The 19,220-nt window shown below is 33.3% G+C and overlaps 1 protein-coding gene and 1 non-coding gene across 4 annotated transcripts; both read right to left on the bottom strand.

The window, feature by feature from the left end:
- Window positions 1-6,842: 6,842 nt before the first annotated feature.
- Window positions 6,843-6,926, bottom strand: TRNAL-CAA (transfer RNA leucine (anticodon CAA)). Its single transcript has one exon. It is a non-coding gene; the product is annotated as a tRNA-Leu (tRNA).
- A 7,106-nt stretch (window positions 6,927-14,032) lies between these two features.
- LOC140852121 (uncharacterized) lies at window positions 14,033-15,715 on the bottom strand. Of its 3 annotated transcripts, none has more exons than XM_073245031.1 (5): window positions 15,516-15,715; window positions 15,004-15,314; window positions 14,721-14,879; window positions 14,364-14,582; window positions 14,033-14,202 (listed from the first exon to the last, which is right to left on the bottom strand). In XM_073245031.1, exons 1-4 carry the CDS (start codon window positions 15,529-15,531, stop codon window positions 14,409-14,411), a joined length of 660 nt encoding a protein of 219 aa, XP_073101132.1. In that variant the 5' UTR covers window positions 15,532-15,715; the 3' UTR covers window positions 14,033-14,202; window positions 14,364-14,408. The 3 variants fall into 3 exon arrangements, with proteins under 3 accessions (XP_073101132.1, XP_073101133.1, XP_073101134.1); XM_073245032.1 differs by having other exon boundaries at window positions 14,364-14,561; XM_073245033.1 differs by lacking the exon at window positions 14,033-14,202 and having other exon boundaries at window positions 14,431-14,568.
- Window positions 15,716-19,220: the final 3,505 nt, after the last annotated feature.

Raw genomic sequence — 19,220 nt, 5'->3', positions numbered from 1 at the left:
AATATTTAAAAAAATCTAAAACTTTTAAAAAATAAAGAATACCATAAAAAAAATGAGAAAGAAATCAAAAAAAATAAAAATTATAATTTTGAATATAAAGAAATAAAAATTTTAATTTTAATTCAAATAAAAACTATCATTTCAAATTACTTTCTCCATTTCAAAATATCTTTTTAAAAAAATATCTAAAAAAATTTGTTGAAAAAAAATAAAAATACCATAAAAAAAGAATTTTAAAGAAATATAAATTATAATTCTAAAATTTAGAATTATATTTCTTTTATTTTCTTAAAATTTAGAATTATAATTTATATTTCTTTTAAATTTTTTTATGATATTTTTATTTTTTTTTCAACAAAATTTTTCAGATATTTTTTTAAAAAGATATTTTGAAATGGGAAAAGTAATTTGAAATGATAATTTTTATTTGAATTAAAATTAAAATTTTTATTTCTTTATATTCAAAATTATAATTTTTATTTTTTTTCTATTTTTTTCTCATTTTTTTATGGTATTCTTTATTTTTTAAAATTTTTAAGATTTTTTAGATATTTTTTTACATATTTTTTTAAAAAAATTAATTTTAAATGAAAAAATAATTTAAATTTATTTTTTATTTTAATTAAAATTAAAATTTTTATTTTTAAAAATTTATTCAAAATTATAATTTTTATTTTTTTCTTATTTTTTTAATAATTTTTAAATTTTTTTATGATATTTTTTTAAAAAAATTAATTTCAAAAGGAGATTGTAATTTGAAATGATGATTTTTATTTGAATTAAAATTAAAATTTTTATTTTCTTAACATTTTGAATTATAATTTCTATTTCTTTTCAATACTTTTTTATGATATTTTTAATTTTTTTATAATTATTTTTTTTAACTTTTTTAAAAGATAATTTGAAATGAGGATACTAATTTGAAATGATAATTTTTTTTATCAAAATTATAATTTTTATTTTTTTATAAATTTAAAATTTTAATTTTAATTTTTTTACTATTTTTTTTTTTTTTTTTTTGGGGGGGAATAATTAAAAGTGCCAAATGATATGATGTTTTTAAAAGCGCCATTTGGAATGGCATTTTTAAAAACGCCATTCCAAATGGCGTTTTTATTTTTTTTTTTCCCGTCTAGTCCACGTGGAAAATGGGGGGGAATGGGAGGGTGACGTGGCACGATAAAACACCATTCAAAATGACGTTTTATCATTTCTGCATCAAATCGGTAAATAAATTCAAACTTAAATTATTTTAATAATTAAATTTTTTTTATATTACTTAGGAAAAGGGCTCTCAATTTACTCCCCCGACTGTCCTCATGGGATTATGGCCGTAGGACTAAAATGGATGCGGATTTGATACCATTGTATCTATATTTATATTTATTTTATTTGATAAATATAAATATAAATATTATTTAAATATAAAAATTTATATTCATATTTATTTTAAATAGATATATGGATACAATTCGGATATCAAAAGTATGAATATAATAAAAAATATTATTTAGATAATTAAATTTTATGACCACATATAAAAAATATTATTAAATAAATAATAAATCAAATTAATAATATATTTATATAGTTGTATATTTTTCTTAAAAATTAATAAGTACTATATAAAATTATATAGGATTACATGTATATTCGAATGTTTGGATACAGGTGGGATAGTTGTCTATCCATATTTATATTTATTTTTCTTTGACGGATATGAATATAGATATTAGTCAGATTCTTAAATTTTTATCTATATCCGAATTGATTTGGATACAAAAATGGATCCAGATGAATAATATCCATCCCACTTTCATCCCTAATTATGGGGAATCATCTTTTAGGGCTACTTTTTGGCGAGGGGAAAGAGAAATCTAGGTCTTATATTTATAGTTGTTATCAATATTTTAATCATATAGGACTATCTATTCTCGAAAAAATTTTGCACCATGGGATATGGATAAGGTTTGATCATTTCTTATCAAGCTCTATAAGGCATGCCACAGAAATTAAATAGTTAGAAAGAAGTTGAGGTTAAAACAATAGCATAGATCATTTTGACCTTCAAAAATTTTGGCCACTATAATATTATCTATCCAAAGGAGGAGGTCGAGTGTAGTGGGAGCTATGAGCCAACGCTACATCTATAGATAACCAAGAGTTGAACTAGTAACTAGATGTTGAAAATTCAAAAAAAAAAAAACAATAAATTGAAAATAAAGATAAGATAACAATGGATTGTTTGATTGGCAGGAGGGTTCTTCTCTTGAGATTACAATTTGATATTTATAAATAGTTTTCATTAACTACTAGGATAGATGCCATAACCTAATTTTTGATGTTTATTCACCACATAGGCCATTATTATCATGCACAGTAGTTATCTTACCTCTTCTATTCCATTTTGAGTAGTTATACCACTCCTACATTCTAAGTAGTGATAAAATAGATTTAATTACTCAATCTTGATGCTTGTTGGTTTACACCATGCCACTATGCATGATAATCACCTTCCTTCAATTACTTTCATATTCTAAATGGAACTACCATTCATCCACATACTAAGTTACTACTGGTTAGCTACTCCTTGGCTTCCACTTTATAAAAAGCCATATCTTAGGTCAATGACTCTCGTCCTCCTCAACGTAAACTACAATCACTTGCCCGTACCTTCCTTGTTGTATCGGCATTTGGATCCTATTTATCGATTTGGATGTGATGTAAATACCGAAAATAGTATCCTAACTTGATTAGGAATCCTTTAAGTTGGTATATGATTTATTTAAATTAAAGTTCAAAGGAGTTTCTTAATAGGTGATGATTTGGACCACATAGAGGAAATATTCTAATAATAAATACCTACGTAGCCTATGTCGTTGGGGTCTCTTGATGGTCCTTCTTGGCCCATTATTTATTTTCCCCCTTGCTACTGAACTCACAAGAAAAACTATAGAAATAAAAAAAAAAAATATATATATTTCGATCAATTTAAAGGAATGAAACATTGAGTCTACTAATCATATAGTAAACATTAATAATTTTTACTAATCATTCTTGCTTTTTGAATAGGCAAGCCTATCAAACCGATAGACGAACCATATCATCACAATGTAGGAAATGGGCTGAACGGCCTAGGACAACACTAGGGGATCAGGCAATGGGTCGTGCCCAGCAGGATTTGGGTCAACAACCCTCAGCCCATACTAGACTCATTTATAATTAGGTTGGAAAATGTAAATCCATAACTGATCTATTTAGTTTACATAATCCCATACCCATCTACCATTCCATTCAAGCTTTTACTTGCATATAATTAAGAGATAAAACAAAACATGGTACACAGATATCATCAACAATAAAATTTAATTTCATCTCAAATATATCATTGTAATCACAACAAACTTACAAAATTTAGGATATTTAAATGTTTTCTCAACATATCCTAATCTGTAATGGTGGCCTAAAGGCTAGTTAGTTAGTAGACACATTGTGGTGCCAAAAGCTAAGTTTAATGAGCTCTAATCTTAATAATGAAATGTTTACTGAGTGTATAATTTAATTTTACAGGATGATTGTGGAGGTTACTGACAGGATATATTAGATAAGATAGCTCACACCGTGATAGAGATCGACTTAAACTATATTATATGATCAAGTCCAAGGGCAGCAAAAATAGTTGGAGGAGGAAATAGGGATAAACTAGATAGGTTGATCGAGTTACCACATAGCGTTGATCAAGATGGAAGAAGCAATATCTATGGGAGTGGGTTGAACTAGGCCGAGTTCCAGAGAGGTCACAAGTATATGCTGAATTTGAATCTGACTTAATTGAGAGACTAAATATTGACTTAAATGCCGGTCATGACTTATGCTAGACATCAGCCTAATATAGGATGAAATCTTGAAAGCAACATATGAGAAGTGGAAATAGTTGTTGAAAGATCAGGAAGTAAAAAGTGGAGTAGAATCGGCTGCTGCAGCCATCAAAAGAAAGTAGATAAAGTAATGGTAACACTAAAAAGATGTGCCAATATCGGAAGAAGATAGATATTTAGCAGTAAAAAATGAGATGCATAAGTATTAAGTCTTAGTTATGAAAGTGACCTTTCACAAATTAAATCGCCAGCACTATATTTTTTCTTCCACCTGTATGTTTGTCTTTAGGTATCCTTCAGCTCGTAGTCATTACTATAGTTTCCTAGTTACTACTCCCTTTCCCAAGAAGGTACCATTCCAAAGGCGAAGTTTTTTAATGGTCAAGGCAGTAAAAACCTACTACAACTGATCTTTTTTTGGTCAGGTGCCGATAACACACTGGCGCATCATCTTAGATCCGTCCTCTTTCACCATCCCATCTCAGGGGGGGAAGAGAGGAGCAGCAATAACAATAAAAAAACTAATTAAAAATAAGATTAATCAAAATGCTAAGCCCCATACTCCAAAATCCCATATTCCCAATGCCTCCCTATCCATCCCGCTATATAATCTCTTTGTTTGGTAAATCGGAAAAACTAGAGAATTATCAAGAACATAAGATATGGGAGCCGATTGATTACCATTTAGCTCATACTGGGTGACCAATCAAGTCTTTGGGCTGAGTCCAAACCTACTCATTTATAATCAAGTTGATTTTGGGTTGACCTAGACTTTTTTGTTAGACTTACAAAATGCCCCCCTCGAACCCGTTTATTTCAAGCGGGTTTCACACGGCTTGGCCAGTGTAGGTTAGACTTTGCCACCCCTAGATAGTTCCCACCTGGAAAGAAGTCCAACACCTGCTAACGTTACCTGCACCTCCTAAGCAAACACCCAGTGCTATGTAGGATCAAAAATTCATAATCTTTAACAGGTTGAAACTATTTATTATATTTTACTTGACTCATGTTATTTTCATGCAAAATTTATCGTTATATTCCAACGTGAATCCTTCGGAGCCCCCAGATGGAGTTTTATGTGACTAGTGATGTGACTATCGATCCTTAGAGGGTAGATCCTTATGGGAAGTCGGCTCGTCCCCCGGTTGATGAATTAAATAGAGATTAACCACTCAACTTGCCACCGAGGCTTGATTTTACTTGAAGTAGATCAGGCTCGATGCAAAGCTCCTCAGGCCAACCTATAGTATATATAGATACGGAGTTCTGTGTCTTATGGATAAAGGCTAATAAATCTCATCTTCTATCAGATAATTATCTTTTAGAAAGATGGTTAGGGACTAAGATTCTAACATTACTAAAACTAATAAGAAGTTGCTTATAAATTGACAAATAAAAAATAGTGACTAGAATTTTAATTTCTAATCAAAGAAACAATTTAAAAACCACTCAAAATTATCTCACTCATTCTGCATTTTTTGATAGATTTTCAAAGAAATGATTTATTTTTCAAGAAAAGTTAAGAAGTGGGATTTTGTTTAAATAGACATGAAAATGTGTGTGATTGTAAACAATAAAACAACAAATAAAATTCAAATGTCTTAAAAAATAGCGAATAAAATTTGTAAAATTTTGAACTAATAAAAGAAAACAAGGACTAAAATTTTAATTTTTAATTGATTAAAAATCCAAAAATATTCTTCGTACCAGGACTTTGTTTAAGAAGACATGAAAGCACTGTAGCGTTAAAAAAGAAAAATTGATGAATAAAATTAAAACTTTTTAAAAATAGTGAATAAAATTTGCAAATTTTTAAATTAAATGAAAGAAGATAATGAACTAAATTTCAAATTTTGGTTTTAGAATTATTTAGAAAACCCAGAAGTGATACTCAACCCATTCCCTTCTTTTTAAGTAAAAAAACCCTTTCAGATATAGGATTTCAAAATCAATTATGAATAGAATTCTGCATAGAATTTAAATTTTTGATCATATAAAAAATTTTAAAACCTAAATATATTATTTCACTCATAATACATTGCTTTGATAGAATTTTAAAGAAATGATTTAATCTTTAAGAAAAAGAAAGAAGTGGAACTTTATTTAAATATATATAAAAGAGTATATAATTTTAAAGGAAAAATGTTAAATAAAAATTAGAAATTTTCTAAAAATAAAGTATGAATAAAATTGGTAAAATTTTTAATTTAATAAAGTAGATCAACAAATAAAATTGCAGTTTTAGTTATACATTGATTTAGTGAAAAACTCAAAAGTATTATTTTTAGTGCTACTTTATATACAAGAAACCTTATATAATTTTAAAATAGAAAAACAATGAACAAAACTTTTAATTTTAAAAATAAAAATAGTGAATAAAATTTGTAAAATAATAAACAAAATATTGAGTAAAATTTCAAATATTAGGTATGAAATTAAAAACAAAACTTAGAAATATATTTAGTTAATTCCCTTTTTCCTAAAAAATATTATTTATGATCATCTAGAATGGTTCAAAAACTCAGTGATATTATTTGGCTCATTATGCATTGTTCTAATAGAATTTCAAAAAAATAATTTACTTTTTAAGGAAAAGCAAGAAGGAGGCTTTTATTTACACACATGTAAAGGAGTATACAATTTTAAGGAAAGAAAATGGTGAATAAAAATAAAAATTTTAAGTAATAATAAATAAAAATTAAAAAATTTTAAATTTAATGAAAAAAATAATGAACAAAATTTAATATTTTAGTTATAAAATGCTTTAGAAAGCTCAAATGTATTATTCAAAGTCGGACTTTGTTTAAACAACCATGATCGAATATATAACTTAACAAATGAAAACAACAAATAAAGTTTCAAATTTTGGGCAATTTTTGACAAATGAAACCAACAAATAAAGTTTCAAATTTTAGTAACAGAATTATTTTGAGAAAACTCAAAAACATTTTTCTATACAATTTTTGTCAGAAGTGGGATTTGAACCCACGCCCTCTCAAGAGGACCAGAACTTGAGTCTGGCGCCTTAGACCACTCGGCCATCCTGACGTTCGCGAACTTTTTGAGTTATTTATACATATCTTCTAGAAGGGTGCATCAACAAAAGGCTCTTATACTGTAACAGGGATGAAAATGTAATAATGATGCATGATAGAAACTATCTGTAAATAAACATACCAGAGAAAGGTGAAGAGTAGCATCATAGATAAATTGATGGTAGGCAAATTTAGTATGGCCCGAAATTAAAAAAAAGGATTTTGACATTTATAATGGCCTGTTTGGATATTACTGTGGAAGTGGGCTAAAAATCCTGTAAGAGTAGGCCTGCTCCATCCAACACATATTTTCGAAATAATGTGCATATATTATCAAATATGAGGCCTGATCGAACCTATGTCAATTGGACCTCTTTAAATCCATTACTGCGGGGTGGAAGAAAAACATCTGATAAGATCATTTTTCTCTTCCGGTGGGATTCAGACCGGTCTACCTTAAAAAAATCTTGTGAATACTATGAAATGAGCCTTACTTGGCTTGTGTTATAATGAATCCTATTAGATTGCAAAGGATTATCCAAACAGGCTCTTAATATGCAAAAATAATTTCCTAACTCACAAAATGTTGGCACCTCAATATTCAATTACTGTTTCTATCTTGTATCAATTCCCACAAGTTGCTCTGATCGTCTAATAGGTTTGAAGTTTCTGGTGTAAAATTGAAGCGATTCTGAAGACGTGTTAACTGTTATCGAGCTAGGCCAAAGCTATTATCCAGCTAGTTTCTTATCTAGCTAGGCCAAAAGCTATTATCCAACTAGGCCAAAGCTGTTATACAGCTGGTTTGTTATATATGTTATCCAGCTGGTATTTTGTCAGATGTCTTCTCTTGTTTTTGAATTTAAGATCATTTTTTTTCCATCTGTATATATAAACCCTTTTATCAGTTTTTTCAATTCAGAGAAATGAGAAGATAATTTTTTTCTCTGTTTGCCCTATTTACATGGTATCAGAGCCACGATCATTGTGGCCTTTGTGATGATTAAGAAATCATAGAAGAGGAAACTCAATCTGACATTCAGATCGATGGAGTTCCTATCGGTGATTCTTACAATCTTCAGAATTCTGATCATCCAGACATGCTCCTGGTAAGCGCTCCATTAACTAGATTGAATTACTTGTCATGGAGTTAATCGATGAAGATTGCACTCAAGGCTAAGGATAAACTTGACTTTATTAACGAAAAATGTGTTATGCCTGATGCTGAATCTCTATTGTTTGAGAAATGGCAACGAGTCGATAGCATGGTGCTGGCATGGATTTTGAACTCCATCTCTAAAGATCTAGTAGAGGCATTTCTCTATGTAACTACTGCATGTGAACTCTGGAATGAACTTGAACAGAGATTTAGTGAAAGCAACGGCCCATTGCTTTATCAAATTAGACGAGAAATTAAATCGTTCTCTCAAAGAAATATGTCAGTGATGGTATATTTTACAAAGTAGAAAAAGCTTTGGGATGAGTTATCTTGCTTGAGAAATTTTCGATCTGTACGTGTGGGGCTGCAAAAACTATTGCAAGTATTGAGAATGAAGATAGGTTGATACAATTTCTTATGGATTTGAATGATAGCTATGATCATGTCTACAACCACATCTTACTACTTGATCCATTACCCGCTGTGAACAAGGCGTATTCTATGGTGCTTCGTGTTGAAAAGCAGTGTGAGGTTCTCTCAGCTTCAGATTCGATGGATCATGCTGGAGCAATGATGGTTAAAGAATTAAATTATAAAGTTGAAGGTATGAAAAAGATTAATATTCAAAAAAGTCAAAATTCTAACAGCAACAAGAATCAGACATACACAGCTCGAGTTCATGAAACTCCCATAGATGATGATTCACTCAATCCTTCATCTCAGCCAAGTGATTGGAGCACTAATCTGTCCACTGTAATTCAGCAAGAAATAACAAAATATATGAAAGAGAAGATGACTGTGGAACCAAACACTACCAATTATTCGAATTTTGCAGATAATGAACCTCATCGGTGTCTTCTTAGCAAAGGTGATGAGAATATTGGTACTTGGATAGTTGATACAGGTGCAACCAGCCACATATGCTCAAATATACAAATGTTTTCTCCAACATATAAACCACCTAACCCCTCACCCGTATATTTACCTAATGAGACTAAATAGAATGTCACATCTATAGGTACTATTTCTTTACACCCAAAAGTAACTCTCACAGATGTGTTGTATGTGCCTTCTTTCAAGTATAATCTTCTTTCAGTCAGTAAACTTTTACAATCTACTAACACCATGGTTTATTTCTCTCATTCTCATTGTACTTTGCAAGACCATTGGACTAAGGAGATAATTGCTATTGGAAAGGAACATGCTGATTTATACAAGCTTGATTCATCATCATTCACACACACTCCTTTACAATATGTTTTTCATAAAAATTGTAATAATGTTCAGTCTGTCACAACCTCTTGTACTCTGTGGCATGAACTTTTATGTCATGTATCCAAGTCTGCATTGCTCAAAATTCCAAATATCAATATTTCTATTATAGATTCTTTACTTTGTGAAGTTTGTCCTTTGTTAAAACAGCAGCATTTACCTTTTTCAATCAGTACAATTTCTAGTAAAACTATGTTTGAATTGATACATGTAGACTTATGGGGCCTATATCATATTCATACAATCACTAGACCAGGATTTATTTTAACCATTGTAGATGACTTTAGTAGAACAACTTGGGCTTACCTAATGAGAGATAAAATCCAAACTCTATCTCACCTCACTATGTTTTTGAATTTAATAGAAACACAATTCCAAAAATGAGTGCAATTTATTCGCACGGATAGTGGCTCGGAATTCATCAATGTCTCTTGTCGATCTATGTTCCAAGACCAAGGATCCTTCATCAAAAATCTTGTCCTTACACACCTCAACAAAATGGGGTAGTTGAGAGGAAGCACAAGCATATGTTGCAGGTAGCTCGAGCACTCTTATTTCACTCCCATCTCCCTAAACAATTTTAAGGTGAGGCCATACTTACAGCTATCTACTTAATAAATAGATTACTTACCACAGTTTTAAATTGAAAAACACCCTTCGAAGTTTTGTATCACAAATTATCAGATTATTGACACCTTAGAGTTTTTGATTGTTTATGTTTTGCCACCAACACTAAGCCACACAAAATAAAATTTGAACCACGAGCTACAAAATATCTGTTTCTTGGATATGCATCTGGACACAAAGCATATAAAGTCTATAATATCAATTCACACTCAGTGTTTGTGTCAAGAGATATAGTCTTTCACGAGTCTATTTTTCCTTATAAAAGTGAGACTTTAATTTCATCATCTAGTCAATCTTCTTCATCCACAATTTCTATACCCATCATACCTATCACTAGATAAAATAATTTTTCCACCCCTATTTCCAATATCCCAATTGAATATCCACCCCCATCACCTCATCAAGAGTCATGTCCTACACCACCTATCGCACCTCCTGTTGCACCTCTTCGTAGAAGTACTAGGACTGTCTAAAAACCAGCTTGGCTACAATATTTTATAGCACAAATTACACATGACAATTCTTTGCCAATAGCTTTACCTCCTAATCAAGATGGTTCTGCAGGTACATCTTTTTCTATAATCAATTCATTTATGCTCTTACCTTTAATCATGATTATCTTGCTTTTATTACTAATGTATCAAGTGTCAAAGAACCATCTTTTTATCATCAAGCTAAGGATGATATCCAGTGGGTTCAAGCCATGAATCAAGAATTGGATGCTCTCAAGCGCGATAATACATGGCAGTTGACTAAACTTCCAGCAGAAAAAAGATCCATAGCTTCGAAGTGGGTATATCGTATAAAGTACAAGTTGGACAGTATAGCGGATAGATTCAAAGCCCGACTGATAGCCAAGGACTATAACCAGATTGAAGGAATTGATTATGTGGATAGTTTTTCATCGGTTGTAAAAATAGTTACGGTGCGTATCTTTCTCGCCATTGCTTCAGCTAAACAATGGCCCATTCACCAGATTGATATCAATAATACGTACCTTCATGATTTCATTGACGAAGATCTTTATATGATACCACCAGAGGGTAATACAAAGACATACAATGGCCAAGTGTGTAAGCTTATTAAATCTCTTTATGGGTTGAAACAAGCAGGGCGTCAATGGAACAAACAGTTTATAAGCAAACTCAAGGAGTTTGATTTCACTCAGTCATCTTCTGATCATTGTTTATTCATCAAATCCTCTGGAGATGATTTTCAAGCTCTTTTTGTTTATGTTGACGACGTCCTCATCACTGGTACGAATGAGCATTCCATTCTCTCCACTAAGAAGTTTCTTGATGCGGAGTTCACCATTAAAGACATGGGATATGCTAAATACTTCCTGGGTATTGAGCTTGCTCGATCATCAGAAGGTTTATTTATCAGCCAACATAAGTACATACTTGGCATGCTGCAAGACGTTGGGCTTCCTAATGCTAAACCTGCCCCTTTTCCTATGGCAAAAGCTCTTCGTTTGTCACCGGATACGGGAGATTTAATGCCAGACCCAGAAAAATATCAAAAAATTGTTGAAAAATTATTATACTTAAGTCTGACCAGACCAGACATTACGTACTCTGTTCAACAACTCAGTCAATTCTTTCAATCACCAAGGATTCCTCACTGGCAAGCTGTTGTTCAAGTTCTCAAATACTTACGGGGATGTCTTTCCAAGGAGTTATTTTTTCCAGCAGCATCATCCTTCAAGCTTCAAGCTTATTGCGATGCTGACTGGACAGCATGTCCAACAAGCTGCAGATCAATCACGAGATTTTGTATTTTTTTGGGCTCTACTCTTATCTCGTGAAAATTAAAGAAACAAACGACCGTAAGTCATTCTTCAGTTGAGGCAGAATACAGAAGCATGGCCGGCACAACTTGTGAGATCAAGTGGATTTCATTTTTTCTTCAAAATTTTCAGATTTTCCTCCACACTCATATTCCATTACATTGCAACAATTAAGCTGCCATTCACATCAGTAACAACCCAACGTTCTATGAATGTACAAAACATATTGACATAGATTGTCATATTGTTCGGGATCATATAAACAGTGGGTTTCTTAAAACTATTTACACTCCATCTCATCTTCAATTGGCAAAAGTATTCACTAAGCCTTTGTCTGCTACTGTCTTTATATTCATCTTGTCCAAGCTGGGTCTGGTTGATCTTCACCGATCTCCAGCTTGAGGGGGGGGATGAAGATGTGTTAGCTGTTATCCAGCTGGGGCCACAGCTATTATCCAGCTGGTTTCTTATCCAACTGGATCAAAAGCTGTTATCCAGCTGTTTGTTAGCTGTTATCCAGCTGGGCCACAGCTATTATCCAGCTAGTTTCTTATCCAACTGGATCAAAAGCTGTTATCCAGCTATTTGTTATATATGTTATTCAGCTGGCATTTTGTCAGATGTTTTCTCTTATCTTTGAATTTAAGATCATTTTTTTCCTATCTTTACATATAAATCCTTTTATCAGTTTTTTCAATTTAGTGAAATGAGAAGATAATTTTTTTCTCTGTTTGCCCTGTTTACAGATTCAATCTTTAAGAATGAACGAACGAATGAATGGACGAACAAATGAATGAACAAATGAGTGGATAAAATAATAATTGAGTTACAGATCATAAGACATACTGAATTCTGACTGCAGGAATCCTGAGATTACCTTCTCTTTTGTGGATGAGAACTGCAGTCAAGAATAAAAAAAAAAAAAGGCTTTGAAATCATGGGCAAATGAAAACTACTCACAGGCTGATAGCATATTAGCATGTCCATCCTACTCTTAGGCTCTGCATGCTGAATTGGCTTGGACTGAGATCTCAAATTATTCAAAAAAGGACAGTACAATCAAATGCTATATTGGAATTACAATTATTCTTTTATTGTCCGAGAAAAGTGTAGAATACGCGCCTCAAGCCTTGATTATTTTTTTATATTAATTTATTAACAGCCTCATGTTGGAAACGTAGAGCATTAGAGTCCATGGACCCGTCTCTTGCTGAGTCTGCTCAACTAGACCAACTCCAGGATCTTCTTTCCTTAGTCCGTCCTTCCACCAATCCTAATGTGCCAGTATGGAAGCCTTGTAGTGATGGTACTTTCAGTGTGGGCTCCTACTACTGATTTATCAACTGGGGAGGGACTTTCTACAGAATCATCTGGATGGCTCTTGTGCCTGATAAGGTTAAGACTTTTATATGGTTGGCACTGAAGAATAAGCTCCATACAAGGGAGAACTTGGCAAAGAGAGGATGGAGGATTAGCTCTGGTTGCCTGTTGTGTGGTTGTCGCTTGGAGTTTGTTTCCTACCTCTTCATCGGATGCCCTTTAGTTAGAGCAGTGTGGGGTCCCATCCTATCTTGTCTCAGTGCTAGGAGCTTGCCTCTTAATCTTTTGAGCTTTTGGACCTCATGGAGGAAAAAGCATGTGAGAACTCATATATATATATATATATATATATATATATATATATATATATTTGTAACCCCAAAAAAAAAAAAAGAAGATGTGATCAGCTTTTTATGGCTCGCACATTTGGCATGAAAGGAGCGGTCGGATTTTTTCTCAAAGGAAGACCTCTGCCTCCTCTGTGCAGTTCAGGGCACTCCATTCCTTCTCAATGTGGGGTGATCTTTGCTCAGACAGCTCCTTTGATAGCCATAAGGTGGGCTCCGACTTGTTGTCTTCACTCCTCATGTAATTTCGGTCCATGTAATCATCCCTGATTTTCTTCCACCTACTATCCTCTCCTCTCCTCTGTATCTTGTTGTTTGCAAATCTAATTTAATAAATTACGAGGAAGAATCATTCTTCCCCATGCTTCTTCCAAAAAAAAAAAAAAAAAGTTAATAGACTTAGTGAACCTTCCGGTACGCAAAATTGATTTCCCTCGAAAAGATAGCCATTCATGAGCATATAATCACCATTTTTCCCATCATTCAACTCTTTCAAAACTTCAGAGAAGGAAGGATGAGCTGCATGGTGTTCCAGTAAGAGATTAAAGCCAATAAACTCATAAGAAAGAGTGGTACTTAACAAGCTGTATTTATGGCTCAAAGCATCAGCTAACTTGTCAGAAGAACTTTATTTATGATTCAAGACAAAATAAACAGGAGGCACATTCTACATTTCGAAGATACAACTTACTAAGAAAGTCTAACCAACACATTAAATGACTCCAAAGACTCTTAATTAACCTTCCCTTGACTTCAGTGGTTGGTTCATATGACCCTGCATCAAGAGGCAAACAGTCACAGAGGTTAGCACCAAAAATGAAGCAGGGGACCATCTCTTGCCCCCCCAGGAAAAAATCGCCACTACTAGTTCCATGAAACATGTCATCATTAGCTAGAAAAACTTATGAGAACAAGGGTTAAGAGCCTTGATCATACCTGGCCTTAAAAGCCTTAAGGTTATCGAAAGGTTTATTCGTTCAGTCATATACCGTCTCGTGGCAAATGCACAGACCTTGGCATGGACCGCTGAGGGCTTGAATTCTTATCCACATCCATGCGATTCCCATCTAAATCACCTTTTGTGCCTGCATTCTTTGAGAGTTGGAGTTGCTTATCTGATTGGCTGGCCTGAATCTTGGTGCTTGACATAAAAACCTTCCAAAATTAAAAAAAAAAAAAATAATAAAATAAAAAAAATATGATTTGTTTTCTGTTTTTTTAGATCAAGGAATGCAGAATGTCTTATAAACCATGCAACAAATCACAGTAATTTTTCTTTTTTTTTTTTGTCACCTGAGGACTTTCGTCGACTTTCAAATTCAGGATTTTCTCAATAATCTTTGACAAAGATGCAGCATTTGACATGGGAGACTGATGGCTTGAACACTTGTCTGAACTGTTCTTGGATGCTTGGCATGCGTTACTCTTTTTGCTCAGCGAAGCAACATATGACTGCAAGTGAGTCGCACAAATTAAAATAAATAAATAAAAAATGAATTCCTAAAAAAGTACAAAGGAAAGGAGGAATGGGAAATGTCTTACGGACTGAACGTGTAAACAATCAATTCTGTATCACCTGAAGACGTTTTACTATATCATCCTTCGTCTTCTCATCAGAGGCAGACTTGTAGCTTCTGAGTAGATCGATTACTGTCTTGTCTTGAATTATCCATCGACTTCCATCTGACTCGTCGACAATATGAAGCTCCTCTGTTTCAGTGGAGCTTCCATCTAACTTGGGCGCCTTATGCGCTCCAGATTTCACTCCAGGTTTCACTTCAGGAACGGGCAAGGGTGTTGCTGGACGCTTAACAGTGGCTTCCTCATCAGGTCCCGTGAGAATTCTGTTGCCAGGACTAACGGGATCTCCTCGAAGGTTGGGTTTTTCTGATATATAGAAGCAATACATTTCTTAATATGAATTTAATGGTGTAGGAGTATGAAATGATAAAATGAACGAGAATACTTGATATATATATTGTGCAATATTGATTCTTGGAATTATAACGTTAGAAGGAATTCATAAGAAGTTTAAACTTGGAGAGCTCATTTGGCCTGATCAACAGGCATCAACTCCACTCCACTAACCTTTCCGGTGTGCCATGCCGAGCTCGATCTCCCACCACTATCGATGGTGGACTGCCAATACATATATCAGTCTCTATCCACTCTCCCGTCCCTCTCCCCTGGGGAGAGGGAGAATCCTCTTCCCCGGGGGAGAGACAGGCGTTCCCCTCCCCCCTCCCTGAGGGGAGGGAAGAATTTTTGGTCACGAGTAGGACAAAGTATCTGCCAACCTCAACTTAAAAAAAAAAAAAAAAAATGATACAACAAAAGTATATAAAGTCAAAGAGGATGGTCCCACTATCGTGAAATGGATCGCTCGCTGTCGTCAGATGGATCAAAATAGGTTTTATGGCCCAATGGTTCAGATTTCTTCTGAATTATATCAAGATTAGCCATTCATACGGAGAAACCCATCAACCAACCGATCTTAGGATATCCGTGCTTCGACTGAAGGTGGTGAACCAAGATATCTGCTCTTTGGCCTGCGGTGGTAAATCAAGATATCTGTGTTTTAGCCTGTAATGACGAACTAGAGTGTCATCATTTGGTCCATGACTGCAATCCAAGATATTACGATTCAGTCCATGACCAGCAGTCCACATCATGTATATCTAAACTTCTTCTTTTTTTTATGATCTCACGTCGAATTATTGCAATTAATTGTTCAGTAACATAGGTCTGCGTGCTTGATTTATGATGATGATACGATCATACAGTTAATTAACAGAAATATACAATAAATCAGATCTCATATAATCACAAATTTTTCTATTTATTTATTTGAAACCAGGATAACAACTTATATAATTAACTCAGATCATATTATAAGTCATAAATGTTACTTACCATGCACATATCAACCAAATTTGTGCTAGATCATTTTATTAGGATTCTTTGAGACCTAATTAACCCAAAATAAGTAAATAACAAACAAATCCAATTAAAGCTATGATCATAATTCCAAAATAATTCTAAAGTTTTCTATAAATTTCAAATTTCAAATTTTCTTATTCATAGTTTCTACAATAGAACTGGCTATCACTACAATATCACTCCTCTTTTCTTTCTTTCTTCCTATATTATTTACTTTCTTTTGATTCCATCATAGGAAATCCCTATAACCCTATAACTCCATTACATAGGATTTCGACACGTTTATTAGTCTCTACAATAGTTACTTTTTTTTTCAATTTCAGAAAAGGAAGAAATAGGATAGACTAGTGGTGGGAAGAAACTATTAGGAAGTTGGAAGAAAAACTAAAAATTTTCCTTCCCTCTAAGATTTTTTAAAAGTTTTGTTATGATTTAATCCCACATTGGAAAGAAACAACCTCTTCTTGATGCTTATCTACCTTCTTCCTTGTCCACCTCTGCTTGGTCAAGGAGGAAAGTAGATTTTACACTACACACATGTATGCTATCTCGCTCAGCTCACACATGCACACCATGCCGCACATGATGATATGATGATTTTATTTTTTTTATTATTCCAATTTTTTATCACTTTATTTCAAAAAACATCACTAATTATTTTAAATCATCGCTGTCATAACGGTCAAAGCGATGTTTATTTTGATTAGATGAATGTATCTCTCTTTGATCGAACATATTCCATCATGGTCAACTGGTCAAAGCATCTTTGTGTTCATGTCTTTTCCTAATCTGTATAAGATTTCAAGTTCGGATAGCATGGGACATTGGAAAAAACAGCAATCGTATCCCTTTTCTGAAGTCATCTCTCTTTCCTCCTTTATCTCTTTAGTATTTAAACACTCTTTCACTTTTGTTTAATTTGCTAAATTTTGAAAATTTGTCAATTCTTTTCATAATCGTGCTCCAAGAGGATATTTTAATCACATCTTAGGATAGAATTTCTGATAAATATTAAGACAAGAATTGAAAATTTATCTTAAGATAATGATCACATGCTTTTAGATTTTCTCCTTCATCTGCATCGTAATTTAACAAGCTAATCCAACCAGATTCTTAGTAAGTCAAATTTTTTTATCTTATCTTTATCATATTATTTAAATAAATCTGAAGTTTATCAAAACTATAATTTAAACACTTCTCTATTTGATAAAACTCTCGAAAAATTCCTCTAACAGAAATAAGGTAAGGGCCATGCTTTGTTTCAATAGATTATGCCCTCCCAGTCTTCCTTCATCTTCATCTTTATTTTTTTTTTCTTTACTTTTCTACTCTTATTCCATATAAACACGTGGAAAATAGGAGTCGGCCCTCCACCTGGCCATCACTTGTGGCACAGCCGCCGGCTGCTAGCCGACTTGGGAAAGGAGATGACAACACCCTAAGCCAAACTCCTTTGTAAAGTTCTTTCAAGAAAAAGAAATCAAAGAGAAGGGGACAAAAGGCTTTCCTAGTGTGAGGAGGAAAAGGAGACTATTGAAAAGCCTCAAATGTGATGGAAGGAGAGGGACTAAATGCGTAGGAGGAGAGGGATCTGATCATGGGAGGGAGAAGAGGCAAAAGAGGGAGATAGAGAGCATAGGATTGACAGAGCGAGAAAATATAAGTGAGAGAAAGAGAGAGAAAGAACGAGATAGAGAGTGAGGGAGCACCGGTTGCGATGTGGGAGAAATAGCGGAGCATGATGGAGACCGGTGGGTCAAGATGGGGAAGAATGAAGAATGGGTTCTTCTTCTTCTTCTTTCTCATTTAATTTTTTCTTCCTTTCGCACGAGAACGTTGCTTCTCTTGCCTTCCGAAGCGAGACACATGGTGCCTCCGCAATTTCTCTCCCCATGTGATGGCTCCGCTTTAAAGCATGCCTCGTGGGGCTTTGGGCCAATCATTGGTGCGGGTTTCACATCCATCGATCCTCCTTAAATCTTATCCAATGAAATAAGGCTTGATACAGAAGTTGCAATAAGTATAATTTGTACTTTTCAATTTTCTACCCTAACGAGAGAAGTGGTAGTAGAATCAACCATGATCATCCACCTATCGAATCACAAAAATAAAAATCCATTTTCTTGTATTAGCGCACAATAAATTTTTACATACGGACCTACGAATTATCGATCTCAAAATTTATGGCTATGATATCATGCAGAATGATATAATTTTAGATGTCGATGAAATACATTATTGAGAATCTACAACATGCACTTATTAGTTTAAACAATAATAGTAAAAAACTAAAAAAAAATTAAAAAATAAAAATCTAAATAATGAGTTTGGCACCTTCTCATATATTTACCGAAAAAAATGTCCCCTCCTCTCTCCAACTAAAAGGTGTAACGTCACCATCGCAAACTCTAATACATAGAGCCTGAGGCTCAAGTTAACCGACATAGACCTATATATTTATCAAAAAAAAAAAAAAAAAAACAACATAGACCAGAACTATAAGAGAGAGAACTATTTTAAAGATCAAAAACCTATGTCATTGTGGAGTTGGAGTTTGTGATGACTGGAACAACAGATGCTAGGGGGTTGTAGAGTGCTGTCGTATGTGATTGATATATTAAAAAGCTATTTGTTAGTACCTCTAAATTCCATTACGATTGGATGCTAGGAATGCAAGCGCCTCCGTCAAGGGATGCCAATAAAGCAATTACAGTCTTTTTTTGCCCCTTTTTTTTTTGTGTGAAAGATAAACTGAACCAGTAAGCTACAAAGTCAGAAAATGTTTTGGGTTAGTACAAGGATGATGTTCTCTCGAGGCAGGTTGCTTTTAACTTTATAACATTGCGTGATCAG

Source organism: Elaeis guineensis, chromosome 10 (genome assembly GCF_000442705.2).
Source record: "Elaeis guineensis isolate ETL-2024a chromosome 10, EG11, whole genome shotgun sequence".
NCBI classification, from domain to species: domain Eukaryota; kingdom Viridiplantae; phylum Streptophyta; class Magnoliopsida; order Arecales; family Arecaceae; genus Elaeis; species Elaeis guineensis.
The sequence above is the reverse complement of the archived record's forward strand: the minus strand, read 5'-3'. Positions and strand labels throughout refer to the sequence as shown.

Excerpts from the sequence above, each read along its gene's own strand:
- LOC140852121 (XM_073245031.1), bottom strand. Across the intron at positions 14,880-15,003 it reads ATATAGTAAAACGTCTTCAG|TCATATGTTGCTTCGCTGAG; the intron begins GTGATACAGAAT and ends ACTCACTTGCAG. Across the intron at positions 14,583-14,720 it reads AAGTCGACGAAAGTCCTCAG|GTTTTTATGTCAAGCACCAA; the intron begins GTGACAAAAAAA and ends TAATTTTGGAAG.